Here is a 20,858-nt window from a genome sequence, read left to right on the forward strand (position 1 = left end):
CCAGTTAATGTGCCAGACCCTGGGATTGCAACAGCTTCAGTTGAGGGCTCCTCCCAGGTCCTGGTATATCATCACCCCCAACCCCTGCAATGCCATCTCCTGGGGGGCCCCAAGCCCTACGCACACTCAACATTTCCCTCATTCCCTCCTGCTTCCAGCTGAGCACTTGTATGTGCTGGCCTGAGGTCACCTGAGGGAAGTGATTTGCTCAAGGTTGCACACTGACTGAGATGGAAGCTCCAGGGCCCCCTGCTAAGCCAGCACAACACAGACCAAAGCCTGGGGGTTAGCAGTTGACCCTAAGTGACTCAAGGAGGGTAGGCGCTCTCCCCAGGTGACAGCTGCTGACCTACCATGTCTGCCTGGAAAGCCCTGCTGTCCTGAGCCACCTGTCCTCAGTAGGGACAGACCAGAGTCCTTAGCGGGCTGGGGCAGAGACAGTCCAAGACTTTCAGCGGCCAGGCACAGTGGCTCACACCTGTAATCCCAGCACTTTGGGAGGCTGAGGTGGGTGGATCACGAGGTCAGGAGATCAAGACCATCCTGGCTAACATGGTGAAACCCCGTCTCTACAAAAAAAAAAAAAAATACAAAAAGTTAGGCGGGTGTGGTGGCACGCGTCTAAAGTCCCAACTACTTGGGAGGCTGAGGCAGGAGAATAGCTTGAACCCGGGAGGTGGAGGTTGCAATGAGCCGAGATTGCACCACTGCACTCCAGCTTGGGTGACAGAGCTAAACTCCATCTCAAAAAAAAAAAAAAAAAAAAAAAAAAACTTTCAGCGAACATTTTCTCAAGAGACTGTTCCAGCTTTTTCAAACTGCAGTTAAATATGGGTGAACTGATTGGACTCACTTGTCACAGGATGAAACTGTATTTGCTCTGAGGGTGGCAGGCTAGAGATAAGACTCTAGAATAAAGGGTTAAACAGAATGGGGATGACCCAGTTAAATTTTATTTCAGATAAACAGATGATTTAAGTATGTTCCATGCAATACTAAGGACATCCTGCATTTTTATTTATTTGCTAAATCTGGCAACCCTCTAGAATCTAGTCTTCTAGGTCATTCTAGTCCAACCTTCAAGTTAACACATGGGGAGAACTTGAGACATGTTAAATGTACTTCTCACAGCCAGTCACTGCCAACATCGATTCCAACCTGGTCTGCCTGACTCCACATTGTGTGCCTGGTATCCCACTAGGGAGCCCCAAACTGTCCTGCTGGATGGATGGATGGGAGGGTACCCAGAGCTCCAGTAGGTAGGAGGGGTCCAGGAGGCAGAAATTCCTTTGTTGGAGGATCCACTGGATACCGATTACATCTGTGGGTGATTAGCACACAAGAGCCTTCAGATAATTGCTTTTGCTTTAAGCTAAAGTTTCCCTTTTCCTTCTGATTGCAAAGATCACAGGAGGTTTAGAAAATACAGAAAAACCCAAAGAAAAAGTAACCTAAACAAGTAGCTGGCTGGACTTGTCTTTAGAACCAAAATTCACTGCTCATCCTCATTAGGTTTTATATCTTTCTTACCAACAAAGTGCTGTAACTAGCCGGGCGCAGTGGCTCACGCCTGTAATCCCAGCACTTTGGGAAGCTGAGGTGGGCGGATCACGAGGTCAGGAGATCAAGACCATCCTGGCTCACACGGTGGAACCCCGTCTCTACTAATTAAATACAAAAAAAATTAGCCGGGCATGGTGGCGCACACCTGTAATCCCAGCTACTCCGGAGGCTGAGATAGGAGAATGGCGTGGACCCGGGAGGCAGAGCTGGCAGTGAGCTGAGATGGCGCCACTGCACTCCAGCCTGGGCTACAGAACAAGACTCCGTCTCAAAAAAAAAAAAAAAAAAAAGGAAAGTGCTGTAACTTAAAAGCTAAAAGCTAAAAAAGCAAAAGCTGCTCAGAGTGAAAACCCTGTTCTTCAGTTCAGGGACAGGGAAAGCTTGTTTTGAGAAATGCGGCATCTCCCCCAGACCACCACTGATGACTCTTGGTGTCACCCAGGCTGGAGTGCAGTGGCGCAATCTCGGCTCACTGCAACCTCCACCTCCCGGGTTCAGTTTTGCCTCAGCCTCCCAAGTAGCTGGGATCACAGGCGTGAGCCACCATGCCCGGCCAAAATGCAGCATTTTTAAGCACTACTTTTATGCTTTAAAGTAACCCTTCTCAGCTGGGTGTGGTGGCTCATGCCTTTAGTCCCAGCACTTTGGGAGGCGGAGGCAGGCAGATCACAAGGTCAGGAGATTGAGACCATCCTGGTTAACACGGTGAAACCCCGTCTCTACTAAAACTACAAAAAAAAAATTAGCCAGGTGTAGTGGCAGGTGCCTGTAGTCCCAGCTACTCAGGAGGCTGAGGCAGGAGAATGGCGTGAACCCGGGAGGCAGAGCCAGCAGTGAGCTGAGATTGTGCCACTGCACTCCAGCCTGGGCAACAGAGCGAGACTCCGTCTCAAAACAGTAATAATCCTTCTCAGCTAGTCATGGTGGCTTATGCCTGTACTCCCAGCACTTTGGGAGGCTGAGGTGTGTGGATCACTTGAGGTCAGGAGTTCAAGGCCACCCTGGCCAACATGGTGAAACCCTCTCTACTAAAATAAAAAAAAAAGTTTAGTTGGCCGTGGTAGTATGTGCCTGTAATCCAGCTACTTGGGAGGTTGAGGCAAGAGAATCCAGGAGGCGGAGGTTGCAGTGAGCAGCGATCACGCCACTGCACTCTAGTCTGGGTGACAAAAGGGAAACAGGGATGAGGCTAGGCATGGTGGCTCATGCCTGTAATCCTAACACTTTGGGAGGCTGAGGCAGGCAGATCACAAGGTCAGAAGATTGAGCCTATCCTGGCTAACACAGTAAAACCCCATCTCTACTAAAAAAATACACAAAATTAGCCAGGTGTGGTGGCATGTGCCTGTAGTTCCAGCTACTTGGGAGGCTGAGACAGGAGAATGGTGTGAACCCAGGAAGTAGAGCTTGCAGTGAGTTGAGATGGTGCCACTGCACTCCAGCCTGGGCAACAAAGGGAGACTGTCTCCCAAAAAAAAAAAAAAAAAAAAAAAAAGCAGGGATGAACTGGGTCCCCTGTTTAAAAACAAAGTCAAACAAAGCTGATTTTAGTCTAAGGTTAAATAAAGCAGGTATCTCCCAAAAGCCACCTTTCCAGTACTGGGTGCTAGAGGCAAGAACTGCCAACAGGGAAATGCCTCAGAAAAGGAGGGGGCTTAGCCTGCCTGGGGCAAGGACCTGGAATACTGTTGGTTCCCCTAGAAAAATTAACAGGATCTGGCTGGGGACAGTGGCTCATACCTGTAATCCCAGCACTTTGGGAGGCCAAGGCAGGCAGATCATGAGGCCAGGAGACCAGCCTGACCAACATGGTGAAACCCCATCTCTACTAAAAATAGAAAAATTAGCTGGACATGGTGGTGCGTACCTGTAATCCCAGCTGTTAGGGAGGCTGAGGCAGAATTGCTTGAACTGGGACCCAGAGATTGCAGTGAGATCACACCACTGCATTCCAGCCTGGGCTACAGACTCATCTCAAAAAAAAAAAACAAAAAAAAAAACCCAAAACCAAGGTCTGTTAATTAATTACACTTTTGTACTGGTTTGCTGTGCGCCTTGTTTTCCTTAACATTTACTCATTACTGACCTAAAGCATAGGATACTCCATGTGGGGCCTTGTTAAGACAGAAATGCTGACTAAAATCCTTATTTTAAATTTACATGGACCAATCCTGTCAAAAAGCTTTAATGCCGTTAGCACCCTATCACATACCCAAGACTGCCTAATTTTGATGGCAGAAAAACATCCTCTTCCCTGTAGTACCCAACTATCCATCATCAAGATGACAAACTACACAACGAGCCATGGCAGTGCCAAGGCCCTCACTTGTCAGCTGACAAACCACCCCTCACCCTCAATCACAGGCAGACAGAGGGGACTGGTAACAGAATTTATTCAAATGTGCCTTAATATAGGCGCTGGGGCTTGCCCATGGTGCTCTTGATATATAAGGCCCGGACATTCTGCCAGTTTTTCTTGAGCAATGACACCAAGAAGTTGACAGCCAGGTGAATGTTATACACAAGCTCATCGTCTGTCATCTTCACGTGACCAACAGCTACAGCCAGACATAACACCTGGGAGGACAGAAGAGAGGATCAAGTCAGGTTGGTGGAGGAATGGCAAATGGCCTGTCCCTCCCTCACTGGCCTAGTGAGCAGGTACTTGGACCCGGGCCAAGGAAGGACCAGGGTTACTCCAAAAATTTCAATCCTGGTGGGTGCTCTCACTGGCATATTTAGAGACTTGGGTAAGTTTTAGACCCCGCCAACACCTTCACCCACAGCAACCCACCAGACCCCCTCACCTTCTTCATTTGGAACTTGATTGTGGACTTCACCTCATCCACTTTGGCCACCATGTTTTCGTTGTGTGTGAGCAGGGAAGGGAACTTTCCTGCCTTATTTAGGCCTGGGCCGAGGATTCGTGGAATCTGCTTGATCAGAGACTCTGAGGCCAAAAACGCATCATACTTCTTGGCTGGTAAAGACAGGAAGCCATTGGCATTGCTTAGGACCTGGTCACCAAGGCACACCTCAAATGTGGCAGGCCAGAAACGCACTTGTATCAACCACGTGACATCCAAGCAGCACCCTCTCTACCCCCGCCTCAGTCTTTTCCCCCGCCTAAAAGGTTTCCAGAAAGTCCTCTGGACCTTCACTGGTCCCAAAACATGCTCTCAGAAAATCAGGCTGACCCATGATCCATGGCATAACCGCTGTACAACGGATGCCCCAGTCAAGACTGCCAGGGCTCAGGCCGGATGCGGTGGCTCACGCCTGTAATCCCAGCACTTTGGGTGGATCACGAGGTCAGGAGATTGAGACCATCCTGGCTAACACGGTGAAACCCCGTCTCTACTAAAACTACAAAAAAAAAATTAGCCAGGTGTAGTGGCAGGTGCCTGTAGTCCTAGCTACTCGGGAGGCTGAGGAGGGAGAATGGTGTGAACCCGGGAGGCGGAGCTTGCAGTGAGCCGAGATCGCACCAGCCCGTCTCAAAAAATAACTAAAAAAAAGACTGCCTTGGCTTGAATTGTGCCTATTTCTTAGCGGTGGACCCTGGACACGTGACAACTGGCAATGTCTGCTTCCTACCTGTGAAAGCAGTCTAATGCCACTGCCTAAACAACGCAGAATAAGATTTCCAAATCATACCTCACCAGCACCTGGCTGGGTCAACTTACAATACTTGGCCTTCCTCATCAACTGGAATCCTCATAGCAAATACAAACATCAAACCACCCCAAAGCTAAAACAGCACTCAGGCCAGCTAGGCAACCACCGCCGCATTTGCTAGTCTAGCCCCCTCATCATTAAAAATCGAAATGGCAGGAAAGCCTTTCTAGCGCCTCCACCCCACATCTCACATGCAAAACCACAGCGGCCGGACTCACCTAGTTTCTTGACCAGTTTTTTATTCTTGTTGAGTTTTTTCAGCGCCTCGATGTCCATGTGGGGGATATCCACGGCCTTGGCCTCGTCACAGTGCTGCTGGTCCCCCAGGACACACACAGAGAACTTGGGGCGGGGAGTGGACTTAAGCCTGCGTTTTGGGGGACAGCACCAACAGGTTATGCCTAGCCCTGGGTCCCGAGGGCCGGTGAAGGGTGTGGGACCGCAGCAGCCACCGAGCCTTACCCGGAGCGTTCACATTCACCAGCAGCCAGCCTGGCTTGTCAGGCTGGCCGGCGGGCTCGGCCAAGGCCTCCCCACGCCTCCCCTCATGTTTTAAGACCCAGGGTGGGGGTCCGTCCAGCCGCGCCTGCCCGGAGCAGGGGGTCTGAACTACCCTAACACATCAGTACCGACGTGCCCGCCTCCGGCTCAGCGGGAGCCTGCAGGGGAGGGGCAGGCACGGGGGCACTGAGGGCTGGGTGGGATCAGAACGGTGCCAACCTGACGGTGCCTGAGAAGCGCTTGTCCTTCTGGGGGTCATAGTTCTTCAAGCTGATCTGCAACTCCACCGTCTCCAGGAACCTTCGAGAGAGGAGGGGGATTAAGCGTTAAGCACACGCCGGCCCTCACCACCCGCGCCCTGCCCCAGGGTCGGCACTCACTTGCGGCGCTTGCGCTGGTTCCCGTGCAGGACTTCCCGCACCGCCTCGTACAGGGTGTCGCGAGAGACTTTGCTGCTGCGTGAGAGAAGCGACAGCGCGCTCAGGGCCGCGGAGTCCACACGCTCAGACTGCTCAGAAGCCTCCGAGGCTCCAAGCTTCGAGACGGGCGGGCGGCCCACGGCGGACTCCCCAGTAGATTCCGGACACCAAGTAGAGCGACGGGAGCCCAGACCCAGACCCAAACCCCGGTGGAAGAGGGAGCCTCTCGGTGATCGGACCTGGTAGGAAGGGCGACCCGCAGGCCGACCCGCCTTGAGAAATGCCCCGCGGCGAAGGTGGCGCAAGGGCCCGCAGTTCGGTCTGCAGGAGCCGCATCCTTGGCGGGGCACCTGGAGGCGCGGATGAACGCAGATAGGGCTTTCAGGACCACTTACCTCATGGCTTCTCACGCCGCGCTAACCGGAAAAGAGACTAGTACAGTTTGCGCATGCGCTCTAATAGTGGCCCGATCTCGCGAGAATGCGTCGTTACTCGGTCCTACCCACACAGAGGTTGGGTGGGCCAACCCCGAGAAGCGCGGACTTCTCCGGCCGCTGGGAGTCGCTGGGCCGCTAGGCCGGCGCGGGAACCCACGGAGTTGTCGCAGCCCTGAGCGCCCCGCGGCCGCCGGTAATGTGCCGATTCGCGCCCGCTGTTGCTGGGCCCCTAGGGAAGCAGCTGCGTTCGGGGCTCGAGCTTCGGTAGGCACACATACTGGTACAGCCCAGTGATGTTCACTGACAGCGTGGATTCCGACATGCTTGTCCCTCAAACCCCTTTCCCCTCGCGCCCTCCGCATCAGCTTATGTTCTCAAAAGCAAGCCTTGTTCCTCGGCCAGACCTCCCTCCCTCAGCACCTTGCTCTAACGTGGACTCGTGGTAAGGGAAGCTTCCGGAAAGTTCTGTTCCTGGCCTCTCAGCGCCTGCAGAGGGAAGAGCTGGCAAAGTCCTAAAGTGAACTTTTACTTGATAATTTGATAACATCTACGTTTTAAGTGTGACTAGTATGAATAAGGCGTCTAGCCAGGTGCTACAGGAATACAAAGATGTAAAACAGGCACACAGCACAGCACACCCATTAAGGTGTCTTCTCTGCTCTTTCCTCTGTCCAGTGGGTCTCATCCTCTTAGCCCACTGTAACCCGAAGAGCCCTTCAGATCTCTCCTAGGGTTCATCTGCCCAAAACCCTTCCCTAACTCCAGACTGAGTCACTCCCACCTTTATGTTCATTCCCACCTATCCCCCTGCCTGGTGGGGGCAGCTCCTGTAGGATAGGGTGAGTGGTATTACACATTATTTGGCCCTTAGAAAGTGAGTAAGATACCCTTCACCCTTCCCCTCACCAGGAAAAATATGTTCCTTGTCACTGAGCAGGGAGGTGGAGGGGGTGGGGATGGGTTCAATACCCAGAATTCACAGGAAGGAAAGTACTGCTTCTAATAAGACATTAGTCAGGCGTGCTGGCTCACGCCTGTAATCCCAGCACTTTGGGAGGCAGGCGGATCACCTGAAGTCAAGAGTTTGAGACCAGCCTGGCCAATGTGGTGAAACCCCGTCTCTACTAAAAATACAAAAATGAGCAGGGTATGGTGGCAGGAGCTTGTAATCGCAGCTACTCAGGAGGCCAAGGCAGGAGAATCGCTTGAACTGGGGAGGTGGAGGTTGCAGTGAGCCGAGGTCACGCCACTGCACTCCAGCCTGGTGACAGAGTGAGACTCTGCCTCAAAAAAAAAAAAAAGAAAAAGACATTATTGAACTTGCTTTTTATTCAATACCATTGATAAATTCAAGTCAGAAACAAAAGCACAGAAGGTCATAACATACACGAGCACAAGAGCTTCATCTGAGCACACTGGTACCCTAGACCTCCTGGAGCATCCCATGTCCACTCTGGGTCGGCTTGACCCTACTGAGCCCTGTTGGAAAGTTTCTGTCCCTGCAGCCTGAGAATTGATGAGGAGTGTGCCTGGGGCCAGCAGTCTTTGAAAATATAGCTCTGGCCTGGTGTGGTGGCTCACACCTGTAAATCTCAACACTTTGGGATGCCAAGGCGGGAAGATCACTTGAGCTCAGGAGTTCAAGACCAGCCCTGACCAGCTTATTATCTACAAAATAAAAAAATTAGGTGGGGCACAGTGTCATGTGCATGTAGTCCCAGCTACTTGGGAGGCTTACATGGGAGGATTGAGCCTGGGAGGCAGAGGTTGCAGTGAGCCATGATCAATCGCACCACTGCACTCCAGCCTAGATGACAGAGCAATACCTTCTCTCAAAAACAAAAGAAAAGAAATGAAAAACAAAATATAGCTGAGCTTCCTTAGCCCAGGAGCCTCCCTGTTGGCTGGGAAGCCAGTATGCCCCTATGGAGCCTGGAACAGGGAGGCAGTTGGAATCTGGGATGGCCAGGCTCAGCCTTTATCCTCAGGCTAGGGCTCAAGACAGAAGGTGGTGAAGACAGAAATGCCCTTCAGGAAGCTGGTGATGGAGCACCAAGACGGTGGTCCCTTGGTGGATGGTCAGGAGCCCAAATGTTTCAAGGCGGCCTGCAGGGACTTCCTCAGGAAGGTAGTGTTAGGTTCTAGGGCCATAGCCAGGCCCAGCCTCTGGGTCTCAGTGATCTGCGGAGAAGGAAAAATCATGTCAGGACTCCAGCAGCTGATCCCTCCCCTCTCCCCACTACCCCAGGGTCTCTATTGAGGAAGGAGAGAGGAAGCCAGGAGGATGGAAGGAGGAGACTCCTGAGCAATCTAATCTCATTATTTCACCATAGTTAACTAGGTGGACCTGGAGCCAAATACTAGCTGCACAACTTACTAAGCCGGCCACATTAGTAATAGTTGACAATTATTGTGTGTTTACTATGTGGCAGCACTTTATATGCATCAATCCATATACAAACATACATACACATCATGTATATGCATTGCTGTATATAATCCTCAAAACCCTCCCATTTTACAGATGAGAAAACTGAGGTTCACAGACACTCTACTGTGTGACACCTGCCTTCCTTTTGGGCTACACTTTCTCTTTCTGCCCTGTTGCTACAACCTCCTGACAGGTCTCAGGCCCTAGATCTTCACCCTCCAATCCCACTCCTCACAGAAGCCAGATGCTTCTTAATAGTACAGATCTGACCAAGTTACTCCCAGGTTGAAGGCCCTTGAATGACTCCTGATGCCTCATATTGGAGGTCCTTCTGTTCGGATCTCCAGAGGATTCAGGAGCTCGCTGAAATTGTGCAACAGAAGCATGTTCATACTTCCATCTTTCTGGGAGGGTCTACATCAACCCCAGCACTCAGGGTTTTATCCCTGACATACATATTCATACACCCTTGTGGCAGGCCCAGGGCAGCCCTGCCAGCAGGACCAGCCCCATGGCCCTATCAGTACTCACGTTAGCCTGGTACTTGGTCATCACTGTCAGCATGAGCTTGGCATAGGCCATGGAGGTGGTGGCTGCCAATCCCTTTTTACAGAGCTTCTCCATTAAGACACTGAACTTATCAGGGGTCATCTCCACCTGCACACATTGGGAGATGGAGCAGTAATCACAAGAAGGGCTTGGGCTCTTCATTCAGCCAGTCCTGGATTCAATTCCTAACTCCACCACTTCCTAGCTGGGTGACCCTGGGCAGGTTACTTAACCAACCTAAACCTCCATTTCCACATCTGTAAAATGAGGCTCAGAATATCTAATGGAAGACTGTGAAAAGGATTAAATGAGATAATGCACATAAGACACGCACGTCTCAGAAAATGGTGGCTACCATTGCAAAGGCTCAGATTAGGACCAAGGGGAAGCCAAGGATCCCTTGTCTGGTTCAGTGGTTAAAGATATAAACGAGTCAGGGCCCAAGAGACACTGCCACCTTAATCTCCTGGCTCTTCATAATAATAATTTAGGCTGGGTGTGGTGGTTCACACCTGTAATCCCAGCACTTTGGGAGACCGAGGAGGGCAGATCACCTGAGGTCAGGACTTCGAGACCAACCTGGCCAACATGGTGAAATCCCATCTCTACTAAAAATACAAAAATTAGCTGGGCATGGTGGTGCGTGCCTGTAATCCCAGCTAATCAGGGGGCTGAGGCTGGAGAATCACTTGAACCCAGGAGGCGGAGGTTGCAGTGAGCCGAGATCACGCCACTGCACTCTAGCCTAGGTGATATAGTGAGACTCCGTCTCAAATAATAATAATAATAATTTAATAAACACTGTGCATCAGGTACCATTCTGAGTACTTTATACCAATTATCTCATTTAAACCTCACTCCAATCTTATGTGGTAGGTGCTATTAATATTCTGTCTCCCCTTCTGTAGACGAGGAAACTACAGGCATAAAGAAGTTAGGTCAGTTATCTAAGATATAAACAAATGAGGCAGAATTTTAGGTACTGATATGAAAAAAAATCACCAAAATATACTGTGAAGTAAAAAAAGCAAGGTACAGGGCAATGAGTTTGGTGTGTTGCAATTTCCATAAAAAGTAGGATGGATAGTAAGTGTAAACATGTTTCCACATATAGATGGTATCTCTGGGAGGGGGGGTTCCCCTGAAACCGGGGGACTCTGGATGGTTGGAGAAGAGAAGTAAGGGGAATATTTTTCACAGTATCCTTTTGAGCTTTTAAAATTTTCAACATATGGGCTGGGCATGGTGGCTCACGCTTATAATCCCAGCACTTTGGGAGGCCAAGGAGGGCAGATCACTTGAGCCCAGAAGTTCTGGCCTCAAGTCATGGTGAAACCTTGTCTCTACTAAAAATACAAAAATTAGCTGGCATGGTGGCACACGCCTGTAATCCCAGTTATTTGGGTGGCTGAGGCATAAGAATTGCTTGAACCCAGTAGACAGAGGTTGCAGTTAGCCAAGATTGTGTCACTGCACTTTGGCCTGGGTGACAAAGCCAGACTCTATCTCAAAAAAAAAAAAAAAAAAAAAAAATTGTGAACATATGAATCTATTACCTATTCAAAAATAAAATAAAATTTACACACACACATCAAAAATCCCACCCCAAGGCCGCCCAGCTAGTAAGAGGTGGAGCTGAAGTGACCATGTGCTCAGCTCTCTGCTACCAGCTTTGCATGCCCCAGGTCTCTCCCACTGTCTCAGGCAGCTGCTGTAGGGCAGCTGTCCTACTTGACCCTGCATCCACTGAAGGACTCAGAAACCTAAGAACCCGATGTCCTTCCAAGGACTGCAGCACTTCTTTGTCCACTCTTCCCCAGGACAGCCTGCTCACCTGCCGCTCTAGGAGTGACTGCAACACCAAGAAAATTTCCTCCTTCCAGGGCAGCTCCAAGATCTGTCTGCAAAGCAGGGGCCCTAGTGAGAAATGCCTGGCCTCCCACCCAAGCCTGAGTATCTGTCTGCTGCTGCAACTCCCACAGCACGGCAAGGCCCTGAGGACAGCCAAGATCTCCAGTCAACAAAGGGGTAGTCAGGGGTGGGGCACCATGGCACTTTGGGAGGCCGAGGCAGGTGGATCACCTGAGGTCAGGAGTTCGAGACCAGCCTGGCCAACATGGTGAAATCCCATCTCTACTAAAAATACAAAAAATTAGCCAGGCGTGGTGGCAGGCGCCTGTAATCCCAGCTACTCAGGAGGCTGAGGCAGGAGAATTGCATGAACCTGGGAGGCAGAGGTTGCAGTGAGCAGAGACCGCGCCATTGCACTCCAGTCTGGGCGACAGGGCAAAACTCTGTCCCCTGCCCCCCCGCAAAAAAAAAAAAAAGGGTAGTCAGAGACCTCTTGATGCTGGCACCAGCCCCAGCAGACACTATTGCAGAGCTCATACAACTGCCAGGAAGGTCACACCCCAAGAGCCCCAGGAGCTGACAGCAAAGTATTTGGTAGTGAGACACAAGGGTCCCCTAAAAAATAACTAGGAGTAGAGAGTGCATCCTGAGAACAAAAGGCAAAGAGGACTCATAGAGGAGGAAGATGATGGAGTGAGATGATATACATGAGGCTTCCTAGAGAAGGTGAGCCTTCCCTGCAGGGCCCAACACATGTGATGTCACTGTAGCCTGGGGGAACAGGTGGCGGTGGGGACAGCATGGAGGCCTGCACACTCACCCCAGCATTAGAACCTGTGCATCTGGCTCCAGGGACTCTGCCTTCACAAGGCAACATAGTAACTCTGTTTGAGCAGGACCTGGGTAGAGGAAAGCAGAAGGGGAAGTCTGGGGGGAAATGGTAGAAGATGGTGGAAAGTGGGGAGGCGGTAACAGAATGCCCAGCCTGTTATAGGGGCATCGTCAGGGAAGCAGCAGGCATCTTTAATCACTGAATACCCAACTCCTGCCAGGGCCACTCTGGGGTGAAGGGTGCTGAGAACACTGAGGGCAGAGCTACTGGGCCTGGGGCTGGTTCCAGAATTACCTGTGCCTTGGGCCTGGAGCACAGGGTCAAGGAGGGCTCTGCAGACAGGGTAGGTATATTTGGCACAGAAGGAGGTCAGGGCAGTTGTAAGCAGGCGGGAGGCTGAGGAAGTCAAGGAGAGGATCTATAGCCAACAGGGAGGAAAAAATTAATTCTTTTCATTTCAACAGCATTTATCAAACACACATTTCAGATGGTGATACATGTTACAAAGGGAAAAAAAGTTCTTTTACTTAGCACTCACATGGACCCACCCATTGGAAAAGATATATACCTCTCTTGCTCAGTTCCCAAATCCCTGAAAGTCCCTTGATCAGCTTCTAGAAAGGTTCTGGTGCCCAGAGAGAAGTTAGATGCTGGCTGGGCATGGTGGCTTACGCCTGTAATCCCAGCACTTTGGGAGGCTGAGGCAGCTGGATCGCTTGAGTCCAGGAGTTCGAGACCAGCCTGGGCAACATGGCGAAACCCAGTCTCTACTAAAAATACAAAAATTAGCCAGGTGTGGTGGTGGGTGCCTGTAGTCCCAGCTACTCAGGAAGCTGAGGCAGGAGAATCACTTGAACCACAGAGGCAGAGGTCGCAGTGAGCCGAGATTACGCCACTGTACTCCAGCCTGAGTGACAGAGCAAGACTCTAAATAAATAAATAAATAAAAATACAAAAATTAGCCAGGCATGGTGGAGGCCACCTGTAATCCCAGCTACTCAGGAGGCTGAGGCAGGAGATCGCGCGACTGCACTCCAGCCTAGGCAACAGAGTGAGACTCTGTCTCAAAAAAAAAAGAAGTTAGATGCCATGTGGGTAGATGGCCTGGGGGTCCATGCCCTGCCAGTTAAGCAGGCATCCTTTCCTTGCCCCAGGCTGCCCAAACAGCCCAGATGTCTACAAGGCTGAGAATCCTCTCTCTCAAGTACCACCCTTCTGAGGGCCCAGATGCTCTTCCCCATTGTCCTTGGCACTCTGAGTACCTCCCAATACACCTACCCGTCCAAGAAAGAGGCTTCTGGTCAGCACAGTAGCATTGCTGAGGCTGAGATCAGGTGAAAGGGCCAGCAGCCAGGTGCAGAGCTGCAGGAGACCGAGGTCTGAGAGCTGGGGGAGCTGCAGCTGGGTACACAGCAAGTCCATCTGCTGACAGAATGGGGCACGGGGGAGAAAGGGCACCAGGACATGCACTCTGCCTCTGCTAGGCTGTCTCAAGCAACTGGGAAGCAGACGGAGCAGGGCAAAGATACTCCAGAGCAAAGAAAGTCTGGGAAAGCTGCCCTAGGGGAAGGAACCAGGGACTAAAAGAAACTACAGAGAGTGACCCCTATCACTGAGAAAGAAAACAACAAAATCCCCTCCCACATTTCCCACATGAGGTAGGAAAACATAAACTTAAATAGAAAAAGATAAGGGAGAGAGAATGTAACCTCAGAGCCAGGCAGTCTATCTGGACTCACCTGGCTGGGGCTACATTCGTGAAGAAGCTGTAGCTCAACTGGGGGAGCATCCTCCAACCCCTCTAACCCCTGCAGAGACAAATCAAATCTCATGTTAGGGCTGGCAGAGCCTTTGGTGACAAGTCACTGAAGCCGCCCCTTCAGGTGGCAGAAGGAGTGGCTGAGATCCTGGAAGGCGCTACCAGAGAAGAGGAAGTTACCTGGTGTTAGATGGTAAGTCTACACTTGGTTCAAGAAAAGCTCCTTCAGAGACTGTCCTCAGACCTTTACTCCAGTCCCCCTCCCCCAGCCAGCTTGTATATCACTGCCCTTCCCTGGGCATAGCTAGGATCTGGGTAGAAGGTGGAAGAAAGGCTATGGTGAACAGGGTAGGGCCAGTCACCTCCTCCAAGGTCTTCAGCAGCTGCTGCAGCCTGGGAAGCTGGTCCTGTGGAGGAGAGCCCAGTCACTGCCACATCCCTCCCCCAGCAGCATGACCCCAAGCCTGGTTCTGGCTCCCCAAGTCAGTGGGAGCTAGCCGGCAAAGACGATTCAAGAAAGTCAAGAGGCCAGGCACGGTGGCTCACACCAGCACTTTGGGAGGCTGAAGCGGGAGAATCACTTGAGCCCAGGAGTTCAAGGCTAGCCTGCACAACTAGTTGAGACCCCATATCTACAAAAATAAAAATAAAAAATTAGCCAGGCATGATAGTGCATGCCTGTAATCCCAGCTTTACTCCAGCCTAGGGGAAGAGAGGCCCTGTCTTGAGGGAAAAAAAAAAGTCAAGAACATGAAGTCTCTATCTTGAAAAGTGCCTAAGAACCCAAACTAGACAAGGTCCAAATGAAACCCAGCTGTCACCAGGCACAGTGGCTCACGCCTGTAATCCCAGCACTTTGGGAGGCTGAGGCGGGCGGATCACGGTCAGGAGATTGAGGCCAGCCTGGCTAACACAGTGAAACTCCATCTCTACTAAAAATACAAAAAATTAGCCGGGCATGGTAGCGGGCACCTGCAGTCCCAGCTACTCGGGAGGCTGAGGCAGAATAATGGTGTGAAGCCGGGAGGTGGAGGTTGCAGTGAGCCGAGATCGTGCCACTGCACTCCAGCCTGGGCGACAGAGTGAGACTCCATCTCAAAAAAAAAAAAAGAGAAAAAAAAAATGAAAACCAGCTGTCTAGAATTGTTTTCTGCTTCCAACCCAAATGGGGGTAGACCCAGGCCTTGGACAAGGAGGCAGGGGCAGGCTGGATGCTGTCATGATTCTTCCCACCCACATATTACAGGGTAACAGGGGTGGCTCCAGAGCCTCTCCCTTGCCTGGCACCCTTTAACCCCACGTTATAGATCATTAGGACACATTTCCCACCTCCAGTAACTCCCTTCCCTACCCCTCCTTAAGAGTCTGTGGAGTGGCTGGGCACAGTGGCTCACACCTGTAATCCCAGCACTTTGGGAGGTCAAGGCGGGCAGATCACCTGAGGTCGGGAGTTCAAGACCAGCCTGACTGACATGGAGAAACCCTGTCTCTGCTACAAATACAAAATTAGCTGGGCGTGGTGACACATGCCTATAATCCCAGCTACTCGGGAGGCTGAGGCAGGAGAATCACTTGAATCTGGGAGGCAGAGGTTGCGGTGAGCTGAGATTGTGCCATTGCACTCCAGCCTGGGAAACAAGAGCAAAACTCCATCTTAAACAAAAAAAGAAAAAAAAAGTCTGTGGAGTGGAGGCTACATTCCCTAAACCCTACCTTCCTCCTTTTTCCTCCAAGAACTACAGTCAACTCCTTTGGGAAAAAGTGTCCCAACCAGCCTTCCCCACGGATAAAGCCACCACTGGTGAAAGATCACTCTAAACCCAGTCTCCCTACCAAAGTACCTGGATAGCTTTGGGCAACTCCAAACTCTCAGCTAGACCTTTAGCATCCTCCAGACTCGAACCGTCCTGGCCAGTCTTAGCTCCCATGACAGGCTGGTCCTTAATAGGAGATGCACCTCCTCCATCTGCCAGGGATTCCAGTGACTTATGTTCAGGTCTCTCCTCCTCATCATCTTCTTCCTCTTCCCAACACCGGAACCTTTTGGGGACCCTCTTCCCCTCAGGACTGGCAGCCTCTTCCTCTGACTCCTTTCTGCGTTTCCCAGGCTGCTGGGAGTCCCTGTTGTCCTCTTCTTCGGGGTCTGGAGACTGTGGGGATTTCAACCTCCTGCCCCCTGGGCCTAGCCCCCTACACAGACTTTGGAGCTGTCTCTGGCATTTTTTAGACAGTGGAGAAGCTCCCTCCATGGAGGTCCCCACCCCTAGATCCCTTCGCAGCAATTCCCCCAGGGCACGGAGCCAGGCATCGGGGTCAGGGGCTAGGTCCTGCTGGGCAATCTGCAGCACAGAGAGGAGCCCACTTTCCGGCAGTGATGGCCGAACGGCCATCAGCAGGGACATCAGGTTCCTCTGGCATATCTGGGGCAATCGCAGCAACAGTGGTTTCCTGGGTAGCAGAGGGAGAGCAAGCAGTTAGAGTGTCTGGCTGAAGGGAGCACAGGGCAGACTGCGCAGAGCTGGGGGCTAGATGGCAGTGGACAGATGGGGGCTGGCAGGCAGTCAATCTGTAAGAGTCAGTGGATGTTGGCCAGGTGTGGTGACTCACACCTGTAATCACAGCATTTTGGGAGGCTGAAGTGGGCACATCACTTTAGGTTAAGAGTTTGAGACCTGCCTGGCCAACATGGTGAAACTCCATCTTCACTAAAAAAAGTACAAAAATTAGCCAAGCGTGGTGACATGTGCCTGTAGTTCCAGCTACTAGGAAGACTGAGGCAGGAGAATGGCTTGAACCCAGGAGGCAGAGGCTGCAGTGAGCCGAGATCATGCCACTGCACTCCAGCCTGGGCAACAGTGTGAGACACTATCTCAAAAAAAGGAAAAAAAAAAAAAAAAAGTCAGTGGATGGAGACAGAGACAACACGAGAACTGTTTAACAAGTGTTCATTGAGTATCATATGACAGGCCCTATTCTTTGGCCTCTGTCATCTGTTTCAGCTCAAAATTCATACTGGAACCTACTCTATAATAGATTCATGCTTGTTTTACACAAAAAGAAGAAAAAAGTTCTTTCCCAAATTTTAGGGAAAAATAATACTCCAGGATGCTGTGCAGTGCTTACTCTTGCAGCCCTATGGCTGCCCTCAGCAATCCCCTGGAACTCTCGGGGTCACTCATCTGTCCAGCTCTTGTGTTCCTTTCACCAAATTGTGAGTTCCTAAAAGGTGAAGGTAGTGTTTCCTTTCTCTGTGTCCTAGGACTCAGCACAGCGCCAGCCCAGAGCAGGCACTTGTTGTGCATTTATTGAATGAATTAACTCTCTGAGAATAAGTGTGCTGAGATCGGCAAGAGCTGCTGTGGACATAGAAGGCTTCCCAGAGATGAAACTTGAAACAGAAGGAATCACTTTACAGATTCTAAACAGTATTCACAGAGTCAAAGGGGAAGACAGGGGGATGAGGATCTTTTGTTTTGGAGCCCCAGGGGTTTAAGCAGAACCAATGCTCTCTTGCAAGCATCCAACTTTTCTTAAAATAGATTTAACACTATTCCCCCGAGCTCCAAAGGCCCATGATGCAATGTAACCATCTGTAATTCTGCCGAGGCACCAACCCAGATCCTACATGACCTGAGGCTTGGTGTGGCAAGTCACGGCAGCATTTAGCCCACCACCCATCATGTCTTTACTCCTCCCTATGCATAATTTTGCAGGGCCATTTGTCAAGAGGCACTTGGGTTGTGAGGCAGAAAAAAAAAAAGACAACTATTTCTTTGTAGAATATAGACACTATGTGAGAGAGAAAAACTAGAGTCAAAGTTTAAAAGATGGTACAGGAGCAGTGGCTCATGCCTGTAATCCCAGCACTGTGGGAGGCCAAGGTGGGTGATCAGGAGTTCCAGACCAGTCCGGCCAATATGGTTAAACCCCATCTCTGCTAAAAATACAAAAATTAGCCGGGCATGGTGGCGCGCACCTGTAGTCCCAGCTACTCAGGAGGCTAGGGCAGAAGAATTGCTTCTTCTGGAGGCGGAGGTTGCAGTGAGCCAAGATCGCGCCACTGCACTCCAGCCTGGGCAACAGAGCAAGATTCCGTCAAAAAAAAAAAAAAAAGAAACAAAACAAAAAAACCTGAGTTTAAAAGATGGTTAATTTGTGGCAGGGAGGATATTTGGGGGTAGAGAGGTAGAGAAGACTCTACTCCAGGAGATTTTAACCTTTTTTAGTGCCAGAGACCTGTGATCAGAATGAGTGTTAAATGCATTTGATAAAATATCTAGGATTCTAAAGGAAATCAATTGTACTGAAATACTCTTCTACCCAGGGGCCCCAAGTTAAGGCCTCTGCCCTCCCCTTACTCTATCCAGAATAAGCCAGATAGCTGGGCAAACATTTCTATAGCTTCCAATTTGGGGATTCAAACAAGTTCTCCTGACCCATCTCCTGAAAGAAATTCAAAGTGGAGTGTAGGAAGAAAATATTGGAACTCCCATTTTCCCCTATTTATCTAAAACATTAAAAAGTAAGCATTAGAAATATTTAGCATCTGGATGGTTTCCAGCATAAATTATGGGGTAGGGGTATCCAAGAGAGTGGAAGGCTGGCCCCACTAGGAGCTGAACATGGCGCCTCACCCACTCATTTTTCTTTTTTTGTGTGTTTTAGTTAACTTTGCTAGTTAAATGCATTTGTGGATACTGTACTATCTTTTTTTTTTTTAAACAAAAGTTGTCCTCACAAATGAGCACGTAGCTTAATAGAATGCCTGCCAAAAAATTGGAGATAATATCAATAACAGAAACACAACCAAATAAAATGGCAGGGCCGACACCTCTGCTCCTAGTAGGAATTCTTAATCAGTCACAGAGAGGTTAAAAAACAAAGTTCAATGTCATCCAAGAGCCAGAAATTATCAAGAACACTAAGATATGGATTCACAGTTACCATTCTTAGGGAAAACAATCTTGCCCTTACAGTGAACATTATGCTTTGAAAAGCAGAGAGTATAGGGCCACCAGGATAGCGGGTATGTATTCCACCATCACGTTTTAAATATCTATTTTTGTACTTTAAAATGTACGTATTTTAACACACGTGTACACTTTATACATAAGTATACTTATACTGGACGTACGTGTCCAATTGTTTAGAGATGGCAGTATGCGATCAAAAGTGATTTGCCTCCACTTATCATCACTATACTTTACAGCCAACAGAAGGCGTGTGCCTCGAGTTCCCGGATCCTCGGTGTCCCGCACACGGCAGGTGCTCAGTGAAGGGTGCCCCTGCTCATAGGGTACGCGGCAGGCCGTCGCCGAAGGGGCTTATTTCACCTCTCTGTGCGTCGATCCCCCGACAGCCCCCGCCTCCCGTACCTGCTGAGGGGCCGCGGGCGAGGACTTACAGTTCCAGACGGCCGTCAGGCCCCTGCACTACCGGCTCCTCCCGGCACAGGGCCTCGAGCAAGCGGCCCCAGTCGAAGGGCTCCCAGCCGCGCCTGCCCAGCGCCCGAAGCACCCCCAGGCCACGCCGCGCCCCCTCGGGCCCCGCCTGCAGCGCCTGCAGCAGGAGGCGGGCGGGGGCCTCCAGCTGCGCCCAGGGCGCCTGCTCCGAGCCCTCAGCCCCAGGGAGCCCCGCGTCCGGGGTCGCCATGCCGGGACACGGGTGCCGCGCCGCCCCCTACTCTGGTGTGGGGCCTCAGCTCAGAGGCTGAGGGGAACGGGGAACTCCAGCGCCGTCCCTGACGCGGCGGCGGCGGGCGGCGGGCGGCGGGCGGCGGGCGGCGGGCGGCGGGCCAGCTCCAGCGCCCGTCACAAGCTCTCCTCGGCGTTGGGAAACCCGAGAAGCCCGGCTGCGCGGAGCTGCAGCGGTTCGCGCGCTGTCGGAAAGGGAAGGAAGGAGACGCGGCCGAGGGCGGAGCCTGAACTTGAGGCGGGCGCGAGGGAAGGTCGCAAGGGGCGGGGCCGGGCACGACCCCAGCCGGAGTAGGGGGCGGGGCCAAGGCCCAGGGCGTCACCAAAACAAATAGTTAGTTTGTGGGCGGGGTCGGGCCCGGGAGCCTGGGGCGGGGGCGAAGCGGGGCGGGGCGGAGCGGGGTGGGGCGGGGCGGGGCAGGGCGGGGCGGGGCGGATGGAGGGGCGGGGAGGGGCGGGGAGGGGCGGGGAGGGGCGGGGCTGATGGAGGGGCGGGGCTGATGGAGGGGCGGGGCTGATGGAGGGGCGGGGCTGATGGAGGGGCGGGGCTGATGGAGGGGCGGGGCTGATGGAGGGGCGGGGCTGATGGAGGGGCGGATCTGCCGCTGCCGACCCCAACCCTCTCTGTTTCTTCATCACTCCCTAAAGTAGTGGAATAGAGTGAATGTCAGGGGTCCTGTTATACTGGAGGACTCGCGCTGTATTTAAGCTGACCGCATGTTGCTTGTTATGGACTTCACCATAGAATTTGACCACAACTTACCACCCCACTTAGCTTCACGTCTTCCACAGGCCAAAAACTGCCACCATTTGGGTTTCAGTCCTCTCCAGAAATAGTATTTGATATACAAACATCCCTGAGAATGAGGTCACAGTAAAACCTAACACCATCAATATGGCCAAAGACTTTCTTCTGAACTTCCTCCCAAAGACCAAGCAGTAGCCTTGCTCTGGGTCGTTTATAGGGGGCCAGGTGTGGCTCCACTTCCTAGGGTTCAGTTTAAGGAAGTCCACTGGAGGAGGCAGGCTTCCAGCCAAGGGTGGGATCACTGCAAAGGGTAGGAAATAAGGGAAAAGAGTCCCACAGTGCCTCCTAAACCTTGCTTTGGGGGCCAACTTGTATTTCCATCCCAGCTTCTGCTGCC

The 20,858-nt window shown here is 51.5% G+C and overlaps 2 protein-coding genes across 14 annotated transcripts; both read right to left on the reverse strand.

Annotated features, from left to right (window-relative positions):
- Positions 1-3,939: 3,939 nt before the first annotated feature.
- RPL10A (ribosomal protein L10a) lies at positions 3,940-6,592 on the reverse strand. The gene is made up of 6 exons (NM_001266226.1): positions 6,557-6,592; positions 6,123-6,197; positions 5,962-6,042; positions 5,460-5,608; positions 4,371-4,543; positions 3,940-4,140 (listed from the first exon to the last, which is right to left on the reverse strand). The coding sequence occupies exons 1-6, from the start codon at positions 6,559-6,561 to the stop codon at positions 3,970-3,972; spliced, it is 654 nt and encodes a 217-aa protein (NP_001253155.1). The 5' UTR covers positions 6,562-6,592; the 3' UTR covers positions 3,940-3,969.
- Positions 6,593-7,909: 1,317 nt separating this feature from the next.
- FANCE (FA complementation group E) lies at positions 7,910-20,019 on the reverse strand. Of its 13 annotated transcripts, none has more exons than XR_013416480.1 (10): positions 19,425-20,013; positions 15,862-16,468; positions 14,383-14,427; positions 14,001-14,069; positions 13,540-13,683; positions 12,556-12,679; positions 12,250-12,328; positions 11,413-11,475; positions 9,561-9,686; positions 7,910-8,779 (listed from the first exon to the last, which is right to left on the reverse strand). XR_013416480.1 is itself a non-coding variant. In XM_001116683.5 (10 exons), exons 1-10 carry the CDS (start codon positions 19,670-19,672, stop codon positions 8,678-8,680), a joined length of 1,611 nt encoding a protein of 536 aa, XP_001116683.3. In that variant the 5' UTR covers positions 19,673-20,019; the 3' UTR covers positions 7,910-8,677. The 13 variants fall into 13 exon arrangements, 9 of the variants coding, with proteins under 9 accessions (XP_001116683.3, XP_077856349.1, XP_077856354.1 ...); XR_013416479.1 differs by having other exon boundaries at positions 13,540-13,686; XM_001116683.5 differs by having other exon boundaries at positions 11,413-11,479; positions 19,425-20,019.
- Positions 20,020-20,858: the final 839 nt, after the last annotated feature.

This window comes from Macaca mulatta, chromosome 4 (genome assembly GCF_049350105.2).
Source record: "Macaca mulatta isolate MMU2019108-1 chromosome 4, T2T-MMU8v2.0, whole genome shotgun sequence".
In the NCBI taxonomy this organism is placed as follows: Eukaryota; Metazoa; Chordata; class Mammalia; order Primates; family Cercopithecidae; genus Macaca; species Macaca mulatta.